Genomic DNA, 21,536 nt, shown 5'->3' with positions numbered 1-21,536 from the left:
ATTTAGCCTGTAGGCCAGAACTTAAATTTCTTTAATTTTACTTTTTGAATTTGGCTCAAAGAGCTTGAGCAGGTAAAGAAGGTATGTTCGAATACTCTGCAACCATCTTAATTTCATGAAACTGTTAAGTGTTCAACAAATATGTTCATTTAAAAAAGGAAAAGATGGCAAACGTAAAGCTTAAATGGTATAAGGATAGATGATGATAAAGTACAGTTTGTACTTCTTTGAGGGTTGAGAAGAATTATTTAGAGAATTATTTAGAATGGCATAAGCAAACATAATTCAAAACAACATCAATAATTTTCCACTGTAAATTCAGATTAAACTTCAGCAAGAACTTTCAAACAATTAGATTATGTAAGACTGTGAAACTGAACATACTAAATGAAAACCCAACTTTCCAGACACCTAGAAGTGCTAGACAAAACACAAAGTAACAGCTGACTGTTTCCTTGTACAATTACTAGAAATAAAGAAATCATCTGCGTTGTCAGGAAATAAATATCCTCACTAATCTTACTCATTTTCCTGATAACGGCTCACAAATAAATTAGCTTTTAATTTAAAAGGGTAAGAATATGTCTGACCTAAAGGAATCAGATAAAGAGACTCAATTAAATAATAATCAAGCATACATTTTATGTTCATTCGTCAGCAGGATATAACCACATAAGGAGAGAAAAAAAACTTCCTTGATGTGTGACATAGTTTAAAAAGTCAATCTTGTTTTCCTATCAGCAAGATTAAAAAATGGAAATCAAAAAAGGTACTGCAAGGATTTACATAAGGCACTAATAATTCAACAAGAAAATTAAACAGAAGTATTTTTGAATGGTCATAAATAAATTGCAAAAATAAAGGGATAAAGTTAAATATTCAGAACATTCTCAAATGTCATTAAAAATTAATAAGCATGAAAATCACTTTAAAAAAAAAAATTGTCTTCATAGTTCATCCTCTAAATTTTACAATGGGGTGCTGGGGAATATGCCAGAATATCTGCTACTAATGTATCACAACAATTACTGTTGTGATTCTTCCAACAAAAACTTACAACTGTGATATTTATAACACTGAGCCTAAATATAAGTAAGCCTCCAAGCAAAAATACATTACTCAGATGATAAATGTCTTTCACTACATTTTTGTCATTTTGTTCTAATAACAGTTGCCCTATTTTCAGAAATTGTATATCGTTCAGCCTTAACAAGTCTTTTCCAGAGGGAGAAAGACTATTAAATTTATTTTCCAATCATAACTAGTTGGAGAAAACTCTGTCTCCTTAAGTGAACATAATCCTTTGGTATGTAGAATCTTTTTTCCTTTAAAGCTTGGGTATTTATACTATGAAAATAACCATATTTTTCCCAATGCAAAAAATAACCAAGCCAATGTTTCATGCCTATTTTGAAACACCAATCAATTAGCTGGTGTCAAATTACGAACAGCAAAAAAATCACAATCACCTAAAAAAAAAAATCCAATTATGAGCAAGATAAGCATTTAAAAACTACATACTAATAAATTGGAAACACTTCCAGTTCAAAATTTCTATTCTGTCCTTCCATTTCAAAATTTGACTACAGACAAATTAAACCTAATTATTAAACCTAATACTAAACCTACTTCTCCACCTACATAGGTTACAGTACATGCAACCAGTGATGCAGGGGTGCTATCCTCCTTTTTTGCTATCTCTTACAATCCTCATTTAGTCCATCCTGAGCATCCCAAGCCCATGACCAATATCTTCAACATATCTGCAATCAATGTCCAACTCTAACTAGAAACCCTGATCCTAAAGAAATAGAGCATAGTTACATGAAAAACTGAATGGCACTCTATGAACAGTGTAAAGGCTTCAGCATGCTTTCCTACCGCAGGTCACTAAGTATTTGAGACAGAGGCGGAAAAACATTTTTTTCTGGAGAGAATCTGGTGTTACGATGAATTTCCACAGTAAATCAGCCAAATCCTGATTTTTTAAGAAATTCTGCAGTGGGGTCTCTAAAGCCTTTCTTCTGTAAAAAGGATGGTCATAACACTATACCTCCTTATGTAATAAAACCCTGCCATCAAGAAGCATACTGCAAAATTAAATTAAGAAAAAAAACCAAAACCTTACAGGAAGGTATGTACAGAAAGCACTCATATATTACGCTGTAAAGCTGAAATTTCAGTGAAGTATCAATTACTGTAGTAACTGGATAAAGTTCCGTGACAATTAATTAGACAAATTAACAACAACAACAAAAAAAAACTTCCAACTCTCATGTAATCCATTATGCAACCTTTCCAATGCATTATATAACATCAAGAAACCTCTGCAATGCACCAGTAATTCCATCTTCTGCATGGTATCATGCAGGTCCACCAGCAAGGCCACCTGTGATTCACTGGGGTGAAATTATTCACCTTGGAAGTGGAAGACACCTGTTCAAGGGCTCTCACAGTTGTTGAAGAGAAACTGCCACTAGATCACTTATGCTTTAAAAGAGTACTCTACGGTAAAAAACAGTCACACTACTTTTTTCTTGTTTAGATTAGAAGTCTCAAAAATTTTAGAAACATCAGAACAAATTGTAGCAGCAATTCTAAAATTATTTCAGCAGTATGAATTGACATTTCCCTACTCCTCATAAAGAATAAGAACTATGAAATATACATGTAGATGCTAATTGACTAGAATTTTATGTCTCTCATATTGATCCATTCTGGATATAGTGAACCAGAAGACATTCTCACACGAGAAGCGGACACTCCAGAGTACACTTGTATTTTAGTCTATGCCCATCTTTCCTACCTCCAACTTAAACATCTTCATATACAAAGAAGTAAATGAGAAAATAGTATTTTTTTAAATGAAAACCAGTCAGCAGAAAGTATCCCATTAGAGTGATCACAAAGAAAATGCAGTTTGAGAACAGACTCATTATTGCTGAAGGGAACAAAAGCTAAAATGTACCTAGAGAAGCAAACATCTTTAATCACTTGCCTAACTAAATGCACAGCAGACTTTGCCACAGGCACCTTACCTCTGTAGCCCTCTCCAGGTTCTGCCCTTTTGTACTACATCCTAGGCAAAGCAGATCAAGTTAAGACAAAACAAATACGAACATTATTTAAATGAGCTTGTAGGAAATTCTAGTTTAGTAGTCTATTTTAATCTTGTTTTGCAGTTAAATCATTAGGTATTTTCCTAAACGGAGATCTGTTCTCATTGCTTAGTGTAACACTGGAAGCATACTGAGTTTAACAGGAGCAAGTGCCAGATTCTGCACCCAGGACATGACAACACCAGCTATATGTACAAACCAGGGGACAGAAGGCTGGAGAACAGTCCCACAGAAAGGAATCTGGAGGTTGTGGTCAATGGCAAGTTGCATGTGAGTTAGCGGCGTGCCCTGGCAGCCAAAAGGGCGTCAGGCCCAACACTGCTAGCAGCCAGGGGAAGGGACTGTCCCGCTCTGCTCTGGTGTGGCCTCACCTCCAGTACTGCATGCGGTTCTGGGCGCAAGAATATAGGAAAGACATAGAACTGTTAGAGAGCATCCAAAGGAGGGAAACAATGATGGCAAAGGGTCTAGAGGGCAAGACATATGAGGAATGGCTGAGGTCCCTTGGTTTGTTCAACCCAGAGCAGAGCAGGCTGAGGGGAGGCCTCATGGCAGCCTGCAGCTCCCTCGTGAGGGGAGTGGAGGGGCAGGCGCTGATCTCTGCTCTCTGGGGACAGCGACAGGACCCGAGGGGACGGCATGGAGCTGGGACAGGGGAGGGTCAGGCTGGGGGTTAGGGAAAGATTCTGCACCCAGAGGTGGTCGGGCACTGGGACAGGGTCCCCAGGGCAGCGGTCATGGCACCAAGCCTGCCAGAGTTCAAGAAGCATTTGGACAGCGCTCTCAGACATAGGGTCTGATTTGTGGGGTGGTCCTGTGTGGGGCCATGAGCTCGACTCCTTGTGGATCCCTTCCAACTTGGGATACTCTACGATTCTATGTAAACTACAATAAAATATATCTAGTCGGTGTTTAATAGCCAAGAGGATTCAATGCCTGCTTATATAACTCCTTTGGTGACTGTATATTTATTAACATTTTTTCAGTATTAATTTTCCATTATTTTGTAAGAAAATTATTACATTTGTTAGATTTTTTTAAATTCAGATAAAGTGCCTGGGAATTTAATTCTATAAAACTACTATGCTAAACCTAATCTCAGTAGGAACTTCCATGAATTTTTGACATCTAAATGTCTTTGAAAATGTGTACAAATCCTTTAAATTTCCAGACTTAGGAATTCTCATCTTCTCCAATATATTCCATGTATATATTTGGATGAAAGGCTTTCTTGCTTTTTCAACTCCCAGCTGGATTCTCAACTTTGAATGAATCCTGAATTGACCCATCAATCAGCTCTATCACACTTCTACATCTGCAAGTAATACAGTCCTGGTTTAGCTGGCTGGAAGTACAGACAGCTGAAGCAGCACAAAACCCAGTGATTAGGATCCTGAGTTTGTAAGTTAATTTCAGACTGCTGCTGTTGTAGCTGTCAGCTGTCAGGGTTAGAAAGCCAATATTGTATAGAACCATATGCACAATCACACCAAGTGATAACCTGCTCCCGATGGTGTATCATAATGGACAAAGAGAGAACCAAAGAAGAGGAAAACCAAAAACAAAATGGAAACAATGAAGATGTTAGCATATTAGAACAGGATGCTATTACACATTTGTGTAAGCTGTAAAATTACTATAGAAATACCTGTGCCGGGGGATGGGGGGGCAATACCTGTGCCGGGGGATGGGGAGGGATTATGATCCCATTTTCAGCTTTTAATAATAATCTTAGGCAACTCCACCGGTTTCAATAAATTTATAATGCATTGTACTTTCCCAAGTAAAATTTGGACAAGGCTTACTATACATATAAACAAAAACTGTGCATGAAAAACTTTTACAGTCTGAATATTTCTTTATTCTAGATTAGATCCAAGCCTAGAGACTGAGTTTGAAATAATCTTAAAGATTTCTGCAATATACTTAAGCCTAAATATCTAAACCTGAGCATTAACCTTTAAAATAGAACACAGGCTTGGTTTCTCAACACAATCCAAAACTGAAAAACCAGTTCCTCAATCTTGATACAGAGAATATTTTCTTACGTTTCTTTCTTACTGATGTTTGAACATAGGATCTAGTCTTACCTAGTCCTACAAGGAAGATGTTTCACAAGCATCTCTATTCTACAGGTATTTGCATTCAATTTTTTATCGTAGCACCTCTGCACACCATTATAGACGTTCCTTTTAAATATTTGCAGTGGTGTAAGTTGAAAACCTGTTTTCATGTCTCTCCTGATCCATTGAAATGTGTGTGTGAAACAACCATCAATTTTGCATACAGTGGTACTCTCAAATAAACTGGGGAAAAAAAATATATATATATTGCTCATTTTCCAACATACAAAGTTTTCCTGCCTCTCACAAACATTTACTAGGAGTGTGCATACTGCATAACTACACTGCTCGATTCTAGAGACCTGTATTCTCTTATGTGAAATTGCAGAGTAAGTGGAGACACACACAAAAAAAAAAAAAATCATTTATCAGTATCCAAAGACCAAAGCAACAAAACTTTCAAAACAATTAATTTTCTAATTCCCAGATATGTTGCGATATTGTTCTTACATTACAACAGGCATGTGGTGTCACCATCCAGGTAATGAGCTCTCTTTGCTTGCCAAAGCACGAAATAAAGATGCAAAGAGAGTGTGCAGAGCAGCAGCAAAGGGACAGAATAGATGCCATCTAGGGCCCATCAGTTAGATTACACGTAGCTAGTAACACAATGAATCAACAAAGTGTAACAGTCTATAATTAATACAATTACAGTGAAAGCACTGGGCATCCATCATCAGCTCCTTCACTGGCTCTCCCAGGCTCAGTGGCAGCCTTCTGCCCTCCTTTGAAGTTCATAACTGAATCTATAAAAGCATACACAACTGCTTGCCCATTGTAAAAAACAAGTACTTTGCATGTCCTGCCAAGCTGCATCTTATAAATTGCTTGGCAACACACTTACAGTGATTGCTGAAACTATTTGAAAGCAATCTGGATTAAAAACTCAGATCTGTGATCACAGCCAGAACAATGACATTAACAAAACTCTAAAGAATCAGCAAAGGAAGGTGTTTTAGAAAGGAGGACAGCAGTGCACAAGCCTGTGAAGACATCTGCATTTACAGAGCTCATTTGCTTGCAAAGAAATTAGAATCTGTGGACAGAGCAGAAAGTTACCCTTCCTTTGCTCCAAGTTGATGTTGCCCTCTGCTAAAACAGCAAACATTTGACTAGTGCTACATTCTCTTATGTTTGGAATCCCTTGATCAGGAGTATGTTTCTCCTGAAATCTCCATTCCAACAACAATGAAACAAACAGAACAAAACAAAACAAAAAGAACCGTAACTGACCAGAAAGAAAATGAACCCTTTGGCACAAGAAAGTAAAGACAGTGCATGAGCTACCCCAACTCATTTTGGATCAGCTGCTGTTTTAAATGAGCTCACCTACAGATGACCAGGTAGACTGCCATTGGTAAGGGCAAACAATTAGTTCTCTTTCCACAAAAACATCAAAAACATTGAAGACATAACCTGTCACTGCCCAGCTGACACTGACAAAAGCTATTTTATAGACCCTGAGAATAAAACCAAAAACAGAACTGCAGAAATCTCTGAAATCACAATTGCTTTTTCAGACTGCCCCACTCCTTGGTTCCTACTAATAAAAGTTAAAAAAAAAAAAAAAAAAAGAACAGTCCCACTTTCTGGTAATCAGCAGTTTAAAGTTTTCCTAAGCCGATGATTGCATCAGTTGAATTAGGATCGTTGCGTTTAATTACCTAATTCCTTTTTAACCTATTTATATTTATGGCCTCCATAATATCCTACATCACTCCAAGTTTTACACTGCAACTCTACCCATTGTGAGAAAGTGTTTCTCTTTTGTTTTTGTCTTACTGATCAATGATTTTAATTGAACATCCCTATTTCTGCTATAATGAAATAGGATTTTTTTGGTATCCACTTTTCTTTACTTTTAATATCCTGCCTCCTGAATGACCTCATTTCCAGAACAACTCCAAAGTTACAGAGCTTCAATTTGAACACAAACTATGTCCTCACTAGCAAGAAACACTGAATGACACGACTTCAAAGTATGTTTCAGAACGTACACTCCTGAACTTGAAAGTTCAGGCCTCAGGTTGCCAGCACTCAGTGCTGTCATCAATGACATCATCTGAGACCACTCAGGCACTACCATAAGAAAGCTGTGGACTGGCTAGATAGCATTTAGTATTCCACTTTTTTTCTTTTTTCAAGAAAAAATAAATACAGAGAAGGTGCCCTGGCAAGCCATCTCATACCATGTCCACATCAGCAGCCACTGAACTCTCACCTCCTCTTTGAACACACGCATACAGTGCGTAAAGAACAAGCAACAGAATGGCAGGAAGAAATGCCCATGTAGAGTGTCAAAAAGTGGCACAAACTGAACAATGAATATCATGGAAAGCGGACAGAAAAAGATCCTAGGGAGAGATTAAATTTGTTACAGAAAAGGTTACTAAGAGACAGCAGTAGCACCTAAAAATCATGACTTTGGCTCAAGAGATGAAACTAAAAGAAGGACACACAGGACAATTTCGGATTGCCAAGTCTGATATTTTCACGTTTTACATCTTTACCATAAGAGATGAAATCTTGCTTATTTTATTTTTACCTTCTAAATAAAAATATAGAATGTAGGTGTTTTCTTGGTGTTGAAGCTACAAGATTGCAAGATTATGATAGGAGCAGAAATTAGCAATAATGACTTGATACTGAATTTTCTTCTTTTTTTTTTCTCCATTTCTTGTTCTTTACGTTATTCTCAATGCGTGTGTTTTGGATTTCTCACGTTCATAATCCATCTGTAACCTTAGCACTTCCAAATGATAACAATTTCTCTAACACTTGTATTCCTATCCCTTCTAATCATGATATCTAAAATGAAACACTTAAAAATTGAGACTTTGCGAAGGAATTCTGCTACTACCTCTGGATCAAGTCACTTTCCCACTCCTAATAAGTAAATGATTTTTTTTTTTAAGTACCAAAAACATTTTTAAAGGCACTTGTGGAAGCTGCTTTAAAGCTTAGAGTACTGTAATAAATCCCAATGTAAGTTTGCATGCCTTGAAGAAGTTTGGTCATTAGACAATGCTGAGCACCTACTATCTCAATGCAAAGCCTGGTTTTAGATAATTCAAATGTAGCATTACCAGTACTAAACAGACACTAACACTTAATTGTAATGCTGACATAAAAGCACACATACAAAATTAATTTTGTTGCAGACAACTGAACTCAAAATAGAAGAAACGTCTTACACAAAGGCCTAAAATATTTTTAACATACATCTCCTATCAATTTTGTCACCAAAATTAAGAAGTATTAATTAGGAAACAAAAAAGAAAACTCATACAGTCTTAGACACAGCAAACAGTTGATTGAATACTTGCCACCACACAAATATTTTCAAAGATTTCCACTGGAATGAAACAGATTTTAATGGTTTTATATATATGAACACAAAACCACACCTTTTCTTAACATACAAGAAAAGCCTGTTGGAAAAAATACTAAATGGTTGCAGAAACATAATCAGTTACATTGTGTATAAAATAAAATCAGAATCCTGAAATAATTCAAAATAATTATAAATCGGTATTATTTTCTACATAAAATGTATCCAGAAGAAATAAACCCACTCTTTTAAAAATAAAATAATTTACTAAAACCTATAACTATAAAGCATTAACAATGCTGCATTACAGTTTGCAGACTATTTATCAATTCTTTTCTTTTTGTTCAATATGATCTTGCCAAATTTATTTTAATGGCATTCTTACTTTTCAATGAATATTCATGACGGAAGTACTATATAAACAGTTATTTCTGCAATCATCATGAAACGAAAAATTTGAGACTCAATGATTAAGTTTAGCAGATAACAGGATAACAGTATCTGGATTACAGTATTTAAACTACATTAATCATAATCCTCTAGAATTTTTTAATTTCATAACCATAAAAGAGCACTTCCTCTAATCCCTAAAATTTTCTGTTTGTTCTATCAAGAAAATTAAAAATGTTATTAGTCTAAAAGACCAAATTTAGAAATAAAAGCACAAGCTAAAAGGTATTTCTTAATTCTCTCCATTCATAATTCAGAATTATTATTTTGTACTCTTACAGCTCACGTTTTATATGATGACAGTCATAATGGTTATGCTGCAATAGCTCACTAAGTTCTGGGAGCAATCGGGAGAACAACAATCTAGAGAAAAGAAGTATATTTTTATTATTTGTGTATTGCCTGAAACCCATTTGCAGTCAAGCCAATACGGAAGTTTACTATTATTATTTGTACTGTCATAGCACCTGAAGTGGCCAGTCATGGACCAGGACCCCTTCATGACAGCCCATGAATCCATAAAACAAAAACATGATTGTCATTCCAAAAGTTCACACTTTTTGCCTAAACAAATAAACAAAAAAATCATTTATTTATAGCATCTTACCCACACTGTAATAAACTACTATGTTTGTTCTTGAGTGATCACAAGCACAAAGCACATTTTATTAAGGGTAAACCCACTTCGCATTTATGTCACAGGATGCAGCTAAGGAAAGAGAAGAGAAGGCTCTGATGCTACCTACCTTGCAGTGATTTTTTTTTTCTCTGTAGAGCCATTGTTTGTATGCAAGACAAGGGCGGACAGATGGACACAAACATGAAATAACAAAAAGCAAACAGCCTAAAAGTCATTAAGAACTGGTTTTATAGAAATTATCTTTTTCTAATATTGTCACCAAGGCTCTATTCAGCATTTTTATGTGACACCTTCCTCTAAATACCAGACCACTTCTGAAGCAGTAATTCCTAGACTTTAAGATCAAAAAAATGGTTTCAGCACAAGACTGCTTTCCCACCAGACTTTCTCAGATCCTCCACTGATGCATCATCAAAACCTATATTTGAATTAACCAGGACACAGAATGGGCAAAAAACATACACAAGACTGGACTGTACATGCCTTCGTGACTGACATAAGAATAAATAAAAGTCAAACAAAAAAAAAATTGAAGTTTTTTCTGATATTTAAATATCATCTATCTTACCCATTTCAGTAAATAACTTATACCAGACACCTTCCCTTTTATATTTCCATATTTTTAAAAAAGATCTTTGAAGAAGCATCCACCTGTACTATCCGGCTGTTTTTTTCACAGACATACATATACTAACAACTTTCATATTTATGGATAAATCTGGGGGGAAGAAGGGGACTGGGTTGCTTTGAATTTGTTTTTTGTTTGTTTGTTTTTAAATTTATTTTTCAGCTGAAATGTATTAGGGATTGTGAGCTATAATTCTGTTACCATGCATATCTCAAGTAAACCATGGGATTTTGACTAGGTATAGAGACCAGTTTCATCAACCATGCTATATACTCCAATCTGTGCACTTTGTGGAAGCTGTCTGAGCTTTTTGCAGGATACACAACCTTTCTCCCAATAGCAGCAACCAAGCATATGTTTGGGTTTTTTTGGTTGGTTGGTTGGTTGGTTGGTTGGTTGGGTGTTTTTTTTGGTTGGTTGGGATTTTTTTGAAAATAGAAAGGGGCAGCCTGGGAAACTACTGCCTCTTCCCTTAAGTACTCTGTACCCATTTGATTTTTCACTAAAACATTTTTTCCACTCCTTGCAGCTTACTTCTCTACTGACTCCATTTCACCTTGCTTGTGACCCTCTAAGTTAGTGAGATATACTGCTCCAATTAGTAAGAAAAACAACTTTACTGATAATGCAAGATACGGTTTGCTAGATTTGTACCAACTGCAGCATACAATGTGTGAAGAATATAAAGTGCAAGCCACAAAACCTTCAGAGCTTGCATCAATCAGAGCCTCACAGCACAAGCATCAAGAAGGTTTTGTAAACACGTTCTTCTGAAAGAGAAACATCTTAAACAGAATAAAGAACCTTTGAGAACAAGCGGCTAAGCTAGCCTCTCTATTTCTGAACATTTCAAATTTAAGGACAATTGCAAGTCCTGCCTTGTTCTCATCTCAAACACTTCTTTACTCTTCTTCTCAGCATTTCCTCTGGTGTCTTTTAAGGTAACTAAAAGTCCACACACACACACACAAAACAAAAAAAGGCTTTCACTACAAAGTCTATCAGTCCAGACAGGATGTGTACCCATAAATTTAATTTTTATGCTTACTGTTTTTTCCTTCAAAAGTTTCTTTTTTTCTTTAAAAGTTACTTTAGAATTTCCTTAACCTTTTCTTCCAATACCACTTCTGAGCAAAGTCCTGTGGGTTTTCAATATGGGGAACATGGGTTTTCAATATGGGGAAAACCTCCACAGTAGGGTTTTTCCTGAAGCCATTCCTCTACAAGATGGGGACTGTAGCAGGTCATTCCAAAAACATAAGGTAAGTTTGATTTTAATGGAGAAAGCAAGCTGAATGGTTACAGGGAAAAAAAAATCCATTTTATGAAATGTAAGCATGAAGACTGCTGCACTACTTATTATTTCTGAAAACACGTTAACTTATTCTGGATTCATCAATATGTTTCTCTTAAAAAAGATAGGGAATTCACTTACTGTTAGAATTTGCACATGAAGAGAGTCTCAGACAAGTTTGATACATTGCTTTGAGTGCTTTTACAGCTCATTGCCACATTTAATTTCAAAAGCTATTATAATGTTGCAATAAAAACAAGTGGACATAGTTATGTATTTCACTGTAACACAATCATTAAGAGGAGAAACAGAACGATGTGGAAGCTTTCTAAAAGGTAATTTTATAGTCAGTGAAGTCTTACGTTCAAGTATTTTAATTATCTTTTCTAATAAAGGGAAATGATGCCAGTAACTGAAGGAGATGGGTAATACGGGTTACAATCTAGAGTTATGAATTTTTCCACACAGAAGTGGAGTGAATTCTGAAAAGTCTCAGAACACAGCACATCTGCAGAGACAACATAAACATCTGTATTGATGATGATACCTTTGGAGCTTATACGTTGTAGCATGTTAGATTTTTGCAGGGGCAAGAACAGCACTTTCTTATTCTATAAAATCATTTGAAGTATCTACCCATATAATATCCCCTCTGTCAGCACAATAATGCACTGTTCTAGGACATTCTTGTTCTATTTTGGTACTTCCCTAAATAGGTCACAAAAATGATTAAAAGAAATTCTTAAAGCATGATAATTTTTCCTGAAAAGGGATATAGGTTAACTAAATTACCATGAAACGAAAGGGAGGAGAAGAAGTACACTCTTCCACAGGCAATTTGAGATTATAATTTTTGGTAGTCTTCATACTACAGAGCAGACCAGGAAAATGTACCCTCCTCCATATGAATTTTCAGAAGATAAATTTACAGTCTTTTCAATTTTGCAATAATACGCATGAGATGCTGCAGTGCAATCTCACAAAAAGATGTTCTGCATTCTCCACAGATGATACCAAACTTCCTCACCTTGAACTTGGGCAGAACTAGTGAAATTTTTTTCGTTAATGTGGGCAACAGTGATTCAACCATTTTCCACATGTTATTCAGCGCTTCTTGGAGCAGTGCATCTGTAAGGTCAACCTTGAACCTTAGAGTAAAGAACAAATCTCCAGAGCAACTGAGTGGCTGATCTTGCCTCTCAAATTCTCATCTTATTGTTATCATCACTTAATTGCAGATCAAATGAAAAATAACTGCCTCCTATGTTTAGCAGAGCATATAATTTCTGGAGTTAGCTGAAAGCTCAAGGTTCACTTCTGTTTTACAGCTGTTGTAATAGGCTTTGTCTCATGACATAAGCAGATGAATTAATTCAACAAGAATGAGAATGATGTCTTCAACTGTACCAAATTCAGCCTTGAAAAAAAAAAAATCATATCTCTAGAGTTGCAATTAGACTTTAGTGATTGTCACGGAATATTGGCAATTTCCTCAAGCTGGTTTTAGACATCATTACACTGCTTGATTCCAAATAGAAAGCTTTCATACTTTTCTCTGTTTCCAGTATACATTAAAAAAAAAAAAAAAATCAGATTCTTAACTTGTGAGGAAACACACAAATTTTTCTTCAGTTGAATTTTAATAATGCTATTGATAGGGTTCCGTTTGGCTGCTGGAAAACTGTCAAAGATACAGACAGACACTGAAAACAAAATCCTCCTGGAAAAAAAAACACTCCAGGACAAACCTACTCTTATAGATAGAATTTTTGGTCTGATCAGAGGTACAAGAGACAGTAGGATCTCACTCTGGAATTTATTTATTTTTTTTCCTCCCCTGCTTGGTTTTACAATGAAAATACAGCATTACGGAATGAAACAGTTCCACCTTAGCATTCAGAAGCGTGATGTTTCAAAAACACAAACTTAAAAATTTTACTGAATCTTGCAAACACTGAGCATACCAATATAATGCAGTACTTTTTTTTTCTCAAATTGTATTCTATAAGCATAAATCCAATTATTCAAATTTATCAGTAGCTTTTTCATGAACCTGAAAATTAAAATCCATGAGGAGAACAATCTTGCATTATTTTTTATTCCCCTGTGGATTCTATTCTTTGATTCTATGAAGAAAAAATACAATGGCAAATTAGTACCAATAAAAATATCCAGAGCAGTTAGGGTCTGATACACAATCTCTCTGATTGTACCTTTATTTCTTATCCATGCTTACAACACTATTACACATCCATAACACCACACAATTGCAAGAGTTCTCGGTGTTTCACTGGGAGAGATTAGACATGAAATCTCATTCTTGGTGATAGATTCTGTATTTCTAAAATAAAACTCTTGAACACTCATCTATTGAAAAGGAAGTTTACATGTACATATGATCTTCCTCTCTGGAACTGACATGGCATTTACTATTGAATTTAATTACACAGTTTGCCAGACTAATTATAGTTTAAATATCTATTTTCCATTTGCCAGAATCTAATAGCAGGGTTTCTTTTTTTTTTTTTTTCCTTTCTTTCTTTTTTCCATCTTTACATAGTTTCGGTGACTAAGAATGCCTCTAGAGAAAATCTAGCACAACTGCTATTGACTGTTATGTGGAACAATTCAGAACAGTGGCTTCAGATCACTTCTTAACTTACAAGATTTTGTCTCCTTTTAGTGCAAGTTTCCCAGAAAAGGTATAAAATAAACCTAGCCATGTGCAGCATTTTTGAGCATGACAGCTATAAGTTGATTGCTCCCAGTGAAACAAGTCCTGGAACTTCTTGTAGTTCCACCAATGTAGACAGACTCCTAGGCTCTTTAAAAAGTCAACAGGACTGCATGAAGGCTTAAAAACCTGTGTTTAGGATTGTGATTTTGCAAAAAGAAATCCTTAAATAATGTACGATTTCTGTATGGTTTAAAAACACACATGGTTTTAAAGCCTGCCTTTGATCTCAAACTTTGTTGACTGTTAGGTACCCATCTTTTTAATATGCTCTTTGAAGGTGCCAAAAATTAATGTAATTGAAGACACAGATGTCAAGATTAGCTTATCTGAAGGTATCAATATTTATAACCTAGATAAACTGCTCCTATTTCCTCTGTTTGCAGTATAACATATAATCCATCTAAGAAATAGTATTTCCAAAAAGCCAAGAGGGAGCCATTGTCAAAGAATGATAGGATTGAAAGAGATCTCATGAAGCCTTCCTGTCACCCAGCCCTAAGCAGGGATAACCGTGCGTGCTTCTTTCCTGACAGGTATTTGTCTAACTTGTTGTTACAGCTGGGTAACAGAGACTCAACACATATATTAAGCAATTTGTTCCACTGTTTCATTATCCTTAGCACAGGTCAGTTTTTCTTAACATCCTTTCAATATTGTCCCATAACTTTGACTTCTTAGAAGAAACTGTTCTATTTTGCTGCAGCAGCAGCCTTCTATGCACTAAAATTTTGTCTGCCTTTCCATCTTCTGGCTAGGGAGTCCCAGTTCCTTCAAATCTTTTTTCATATTTTTTAGTCTCACGATGCTTTTTACTGTTCTTCAATTGCCATTCTTTTCTGGAAGCACTACACGTAACACTGTAGTAATCAGTTAAGACCTTACAAGTGCCAAATATTATCTCATATATCTGGGGACTCCATTTCTCCCTAAATATGTTAATGATGACTTTCTTTGCAGCAAGTCCTTGCTCTGTTTGATTAAAACTGAGAACTTGCAAATCCTGACATATCTTTTGCATCTCATCTGAATTCTAAAATCTATTTGTAATTAACCTCTCAACGCCTCATAAATGATTACTTATACAAAGTGAAAAGGCTCCAGTAGGTGGCCAGAGAAATTAACAAAGATAGGGAAGAATCAGGATTAATGATCCAGTTTTGTCCCAGCTATACAAAGACGTGAACTGGCTTTCCACCTGTTCCTCCATTTTCTTCCCTGTGCCAAATCAACCAAATCAACCTCATGCAACTTAATTAGTTCCCTCTTTCTTTCCATTCCTCACTTCTCCAAGTTTGCACAAATCTCTCCATGCTCCCTTTTTACCCTTATCTCACCTTCCGATTCCCCCCACCCAAAACACTTCTTTACATCTTTTGTAGCAACTGCATCTATTCTCACTTTTACCTCAACTATCCTAATCAACAACTTTGTAGAAGCAGGGTGGATTTCAATCACCTTTACATATCTAACACTTATTTTTTGTTTCATGAGAATACCTTTTAAACCTCCCTTAAAATTGTGTTGAACACATTCAGTTGTTGACTAAGTTGGACAACATACGAATGCCATTACTATCACAGAGGCACTCACAATTACATGATTCTTCAAAAGTTTTGGGGTTGTGTGTTTTGAATACAGACCTGAAGACATCTGTTACAATATATTACTGAAATGAAAGGAACATGTTATGCCTTTGGCTTTGTTCTTTTATCACATACATAAATAGTTGTTCAAGACAATTTACAACAGATTAAACTTTTCCTCACCTGCTTAAAACCTCTCATCCCCTGAGGTTGTAAACATGACTTGTTTAAGAAGCATTAAAAGATGTTGATGGAAGCATTTTGTTTTAAAATTGATTCTGTATTTTTTCCAAAGGAAAAAGTAGAAAGGGAAGATGCAATTATTAGCAGAGGAAATAGAAACATATACTCAACCAGTAGAAATTGTGCCAACAACTCAAACCAGGCAGAAATGCATTAAAGCAGAATGATTTCCACACAGTATTAATAGTTTTTCCTTGGTTTTGTACAAATATATCAGGCTGCCAATTATTCTTAAACAGTAATACCACAGCACAACATGTGAATCAGAGAAATCTTTTTTAATCATGATATTGGCAAATAAAATTTTTTGTAGTTGTTTTTGTTTGTTAGGGGAAAAAAAAAAAAAGAAAAAAAAAAAGATTTATTTTCTCTTTTCACTCAGAACAGGGAATCAGGCAGTAAGAGAAAAAATACCCAAACCAGCAACTTAATCCTAAATTTATTCTTCTAATTAGATTTTGGGGTTTTATTTTCAATGGTGCCATTACCTCAGTACTCGTCTTGGAAACGTAACACTGCCTCTGTAATTTTCCATAGGAACCACAACATTCAATAAAAATACCTTAACTGTTGCTATAATGCTAAATTTTGGGGAAGTGAACTGGGAATTGGTACTGTTACACAAACTGTTGGGTCAGGCTCTGCCATCCGCTCTCATAATGAGCAATACATTTCATCTGCAAGTCTTGCTGGAGGTCCCACTCAGCATTAACAAAAGCAAAAGAATTTGGCCTGTTACTGTCTGTAGCTTCCCACACTCACCTGCTGCATTAAAAATAGCTACTCCCCAAGATCTCGCTATACCATTCTCCCACATACACAGGCCTAACTAGTGATAGCTGTGTGCCATTTGCAGCAGTGACTGGAGTACTGGGTATAAACAGCATCTACCTACTATAAGCATAGTACACAAATGTTATTATGTGTATCTGTGGACATATCAGCAATGTTATGCTTTAAGGTCTTATACCTACTAAAAAAAAAAAGTCCTTGGACAGACTGAGTGAGGAAGGAGAGTATATGAACTTGGAATTGGAAGAGTCTGTTTGGTTTTACATGCATGGGTTTTACTGTTACCACTGTCTTCAGATAACACAGGAAAGCAACTTGTTATGCATAAACATAATCAACAGAAGTCTCCACACCAAATCAATGCACGCTTATGTATGTGAGAAGCATCAAACCCCTGTCAGATAACAACCCCATTTTGAAAGCCGATGTTGATTTGCATAACAAGTGAGTTCTGGAACCAGAAGAAGTAAACACTGTAAAAACAGCTTTTGATATAAATACACTGTCTTAAGTGACAATTTGCAAGTCAGTTTACATGCATTGAAGTATATATAAATATACTTCAACAGACAACAGTATCTGCAGCTCTGATAAGAAATCCATAAATGATCCTCATAGAGACCTGAACGTTGTGTCTCCCATTCTGGAAATAAATGATGACTCCATGGCAATCTTTCAATTACTCACAACTATTTTAAAGCATTCTGAATAAAAATACACTTGATGGCTGATAAATATAGCATTAGATGATGATATAGAAAGCACGGGAGTCTGCATTTTGTAACCATATTAGTATACATATTGAGTGATGGAAGCAAGACAAAACTTGTATTTTCAATAATTTTGAATAAACTGTCCCCATGTGGAAAAAAAAATATTTTTAACTTAGTTCTACAATATTGCACTTATAGACTATTCACAATAGATTTCTAATAATTTTCACACAAATTTGCCCACATTGAGTAGGAAGAAAAAAACCAGAAGCAGATGCCTAATTTCTAATAGAGGTGCTGCAGCTGTGTAAGAACTGTTTCCAAAAGGAGTCTATAAAAATAGACTAAAAGTGTGCAAATGAAAACCTACTTTCACTTAAGTCCTCAAAACCACAGGTAACAATGTGTTATATCACTTTATAAAGTGCTGAGGGTTGGGTTTTTAATTAAAAGCTTGTATAATAAATCAATAAGAACGTATGACTAACATAAAGATTCCACTTTGTGCACACTGTGGGATTTGATGAGAAATGATATTGACGTTTCACAATCTCTGAGCACCATTAGAAGATAAAATTAATCAAAGACTACATTTGCTATCTTTCACTATGAATAGCAATTATAATGTATTGTGTGTTACAGTTTCACAAAAAAAAAAAAAAAAAAAAAAGATTAAAAAAAGCTATTAGTTCTGTTCCACATACCAAAGCCATTAACACTAAGCCTTTGAAGGAAGCGAGTTCTTTCAGCCAGGAGCCTTTTTCTTCATACCCAGTGTCCATCAAACTCAGACGTAGCTTGGAAACAGAACTGTACCTGTTTTGCAGCTTTCGTGCCTGTTTCCACTTATTTCCAGTCAAGATGAGGATTGATCCCTAAACCAGAAGCACTCTAAAGGTACTGCTGTGTCACGGTATTACCTTCCAGGCTAAAAGTGCTGAAGTTAGTACCGATTCCTATTCTCTAAACTCTGCCCTGATGCCAGCCAGGTACAAGTCTCCCACCACGCAAAAGCCACTTCTGCCATACCATATGCAGGGCTCTAGACATCAGCCAGACTGAGGTTGCCAAAGCACATTTAGACACTTCACTGCTGATGCACAGTGAAAACGCCAGCAGGACAGAGGGATCTCCAAGACTGCAGGAGCTGTGACTTTACCATCGTTGCTGTGGCAGGAAAGCAAGGTTGCCTTGTGGAACCACTGAGACCCTCTTGGAAACAGCAAGAGCAAGGATTGAGGACAAGTACCACAATAAATATTATGTAAAGTACAGATGTCTCCTTTCCCCATTTGAAGCTTACACAACAGCTGCTGAACTAGTGAGCTGTAGTAAATGGGAGGTGGGACCCAAGCCCCAGACGTAACAAGCACTGCTGGGGACCTGCAGCTCTGCGGGCAGGTGCTGATCAGTGGAGGGCTCTGCCATTCAGGGCTGCAGAGGGAACAAGGGATAATCCTTCCCATATTGGCACACAAGAAATACTGCGATTTCTGTGATCCTCCCAAAAACCGCAGCCACCTTTCTCTCTCTGTATAGCCCTAGAAAAACAAACTTAAAGCCAGGTGGAATAAGGTAACTGTGTACACTGCCCTTCCCAAAAGCGAAGTCCTCCAAGTCCCTGAGCAGCCGCTGTCACACAAGCGGAGGCGATGCACATTCACGAAGCGAGACCAAGCGGCACGTAGGCTAGCAGGGTACAAGCAAGAGCCAGTCTGCTACCAACTGTGGACTATTGAGCTGGGCTGAAACACAGAGGACTTCACAGAATCAGTGATCATGAACATCATAGATGGAAACTGGATTGACAGTGAATTGTCTCTAAATGGAAAGGAACTGGGCAACTGGTCTGTCAGTCAAAAAGGCAAGACCTTTTCCTACTCCTGCGTCATAAGCTGTAAGAGTGGCAAGTAACAGGAATTAGGATTCCTAAAAGGTATCCAGAAAGCAACAAGAAAAGCTGTTCCCCTGCCACAAGGAAAAAGGAGATGCCAGAGATAACCTCACACTGCGTAGCAACCTGCCACCTGACTGCAAAATGGACCACCTCAACAGATGATGGGAACAGACCCCACAAAAAACAGGCTTGCCATGAGTGTCTCTCATCAACCTACGGCAGCTGAGACTTGGCTCCTTCAAGCTTTGTCAACGCTGTGCAGCTTGTCGTGCTAACACAGAACCGTTTCGAGAGCCAGAGAATCCTCCGCAGACCTATGCGGTGCGTTCCTGGGGATGTGTGCACGCAAGCAGACACTTGTGTATGCACATGAGAGACTTCTCCCTGCCCCAGACAGTCTGATCTCCAGCGCCAGGCAGGAACCTCCATTCACAAACAGCATCTCGACGCGAGAGCAATACTGACACCCACACATACATCTTGTGTGCGTCTGCAAACCCTGCCTTTGGGGGAAGGCAGGCAGGAAAGAGGGTCCCCGCTGACTTAACAGCGTGAAAAGTACCCCACCAGCTGATCCCCTCCATGCTTGCTGCGGGAACCGCTGTGCTCAGAGGCACGGATGCACCGCGCACCCCCAGCCACGAACCCTGAGCGCCACAAACTGCGACACCGCGGCGTGGAGGAGCCAGCGGGGCTCCGGAGGGAGCCAGACCCCGCCGTGCAAGCGCCAGACCTCAGCGGATTCCTCTGCTGCCTGCGAGCCAGGCAGGGCCGAGGAGCCGCCGAGCCAGCCCCAGCGCGGAGCGGGGTCCCCACGCACAGGTGCTCGCTGCCCAGCGCTGCCCCTCAGCCGCCGGGGGAGGCAGGGGGGAGCCTGCGCAAGGCGATGCGGGAGGCAGCGGGATGCGGAGCGAGGGGTGCCGCCGGCACGGGGATGCCCGAGGCGGGGGATGCCTCAGCAAGGGGCCGCGGAGGGCTGGGACGGACAGCGGCGCATCGCCCGGCGGCGGAGCGAGCCAAGCCGTCCCCCCGCCCCGAGAAACCCGCTGCGACCCGCACGAAGGCGGCCCCCCGCACCCCGCAAATCCCCCCCCCCCCCACAGCTTCCTCCCGCGGGGGCGGCGGCGGCGGCGGGGCCGTACCGTGGGCAGCAGCGGCTCCATCTGCGCCCCTTGGTCCTGGGTCTCCATGCGGCGGCGGGGCCGCGGCGGCGGCGGCTGCGCCCTCCCCGGGCTGCGCGGGGCTGCGCGGCTCAGGTGGCGCGGAGGCAGGAAGCGGCGGTCACATGGCTGCGCGCCCCGCCGCGGGGGGAGGCAGGGCCCGGATCCACCTGCGGGATGCGGCCGGGGCCCGCCGCCGCCCCCCGGCCGCTGGGGAGGCAGGGGGAGCCCGGGAGAGGCGGTGTGGGGGGAGCCTTCACGCGGCTTCGCGCCTCCGGAGGGTTTTGGGGGGTCCCCGGGGAAGGAAGGGGGGGGTCGGACCCCCGGGCAGCGCCGGTGCCTGAGGCGAGCGGAGAGCTGGGAGCTGCAGCGCGCGGCCCCCCGGCTCTGAGCCTGCAGGCGGGGAGCGCCGTCCCACAGGGCTTTGTCCCGTTCTCCCCTGTAACAGCCCCTCTCCTTTTAACTGAAAGTTATTAAAACATACCCACGTGCCGTATCTTCCTGGATACAGCTAATTTAGTAGGAGGCTTACCCCCTCCTTCACCCAATTCTATCGCTGCTAGACATTGAGCTTCCCCTGATCCACCTGCCTCTGCCTCTCAGTGGCTACATGCAGCCACACCAAAATCCCGAAGAGCTCCTCAAACGGCTTCTCAAAGCCTAGGTCTGGCTGCCCGTATAGGGCAGATGAGCCCCCATGACACTTGTGTTACAGACACAGGCACAGTACTGCCTACCAACGCATCCAAGATGGAAATTCTTGTATTCACTGCTTCCCAGCCCAGCTCCCCAGCAAAACATGCCCACCCAAAGCTGAGGGCTTGAG

General features: G+C 39.0%; 1 protein-coding gene across 2 annotated transcripts in view; it reads right to left on the bottom strand.

The window, feature by feature from the left end:
* SLC4A10 (solute carrier family 4 member 10) overlaps positions 1-20,848 on the bottom strand; it is a 155,903-nt gene extending 135,055 nt beyond the window's left edge. Inside the window, exon 1 of one of the 2 annotated variants that reach the window (XM_068687692.1) lies at positions 20,693-20,848. In XM_068687692.1, the coding sequence (XP_068543793.1) occupies positions 20,693-20,740 (48 nt within the window). In that variant the 5' untranslated portion in view covers positions 20,741-20,848. The remainder of the gene's footprint in view (positions 1-20,692) is intronic. The other variant, XM_068687695.1, reaches the window with a different exon arrangement.
* Positions 20,849-21,536: the final 688 nt, after the last annotated feature.

Source organism: Anas acuta, chromosome 6 (assembly GCF_963932015.1).
Source record: "Anas acuta chromosome 6, bAnaAcu1.1, whole genome shotgun sequence".
Classification (NCBI taxonomy): Eukaryota; Metazoa; Chordata; class Aves; order Anseriformes; family Anatidae; genus Anas; species Anas acuta.
Note: the sequence above shows the minus strand (reverse complement) of the source record. Positions and strands in the feature narration are given on the sequence as shown.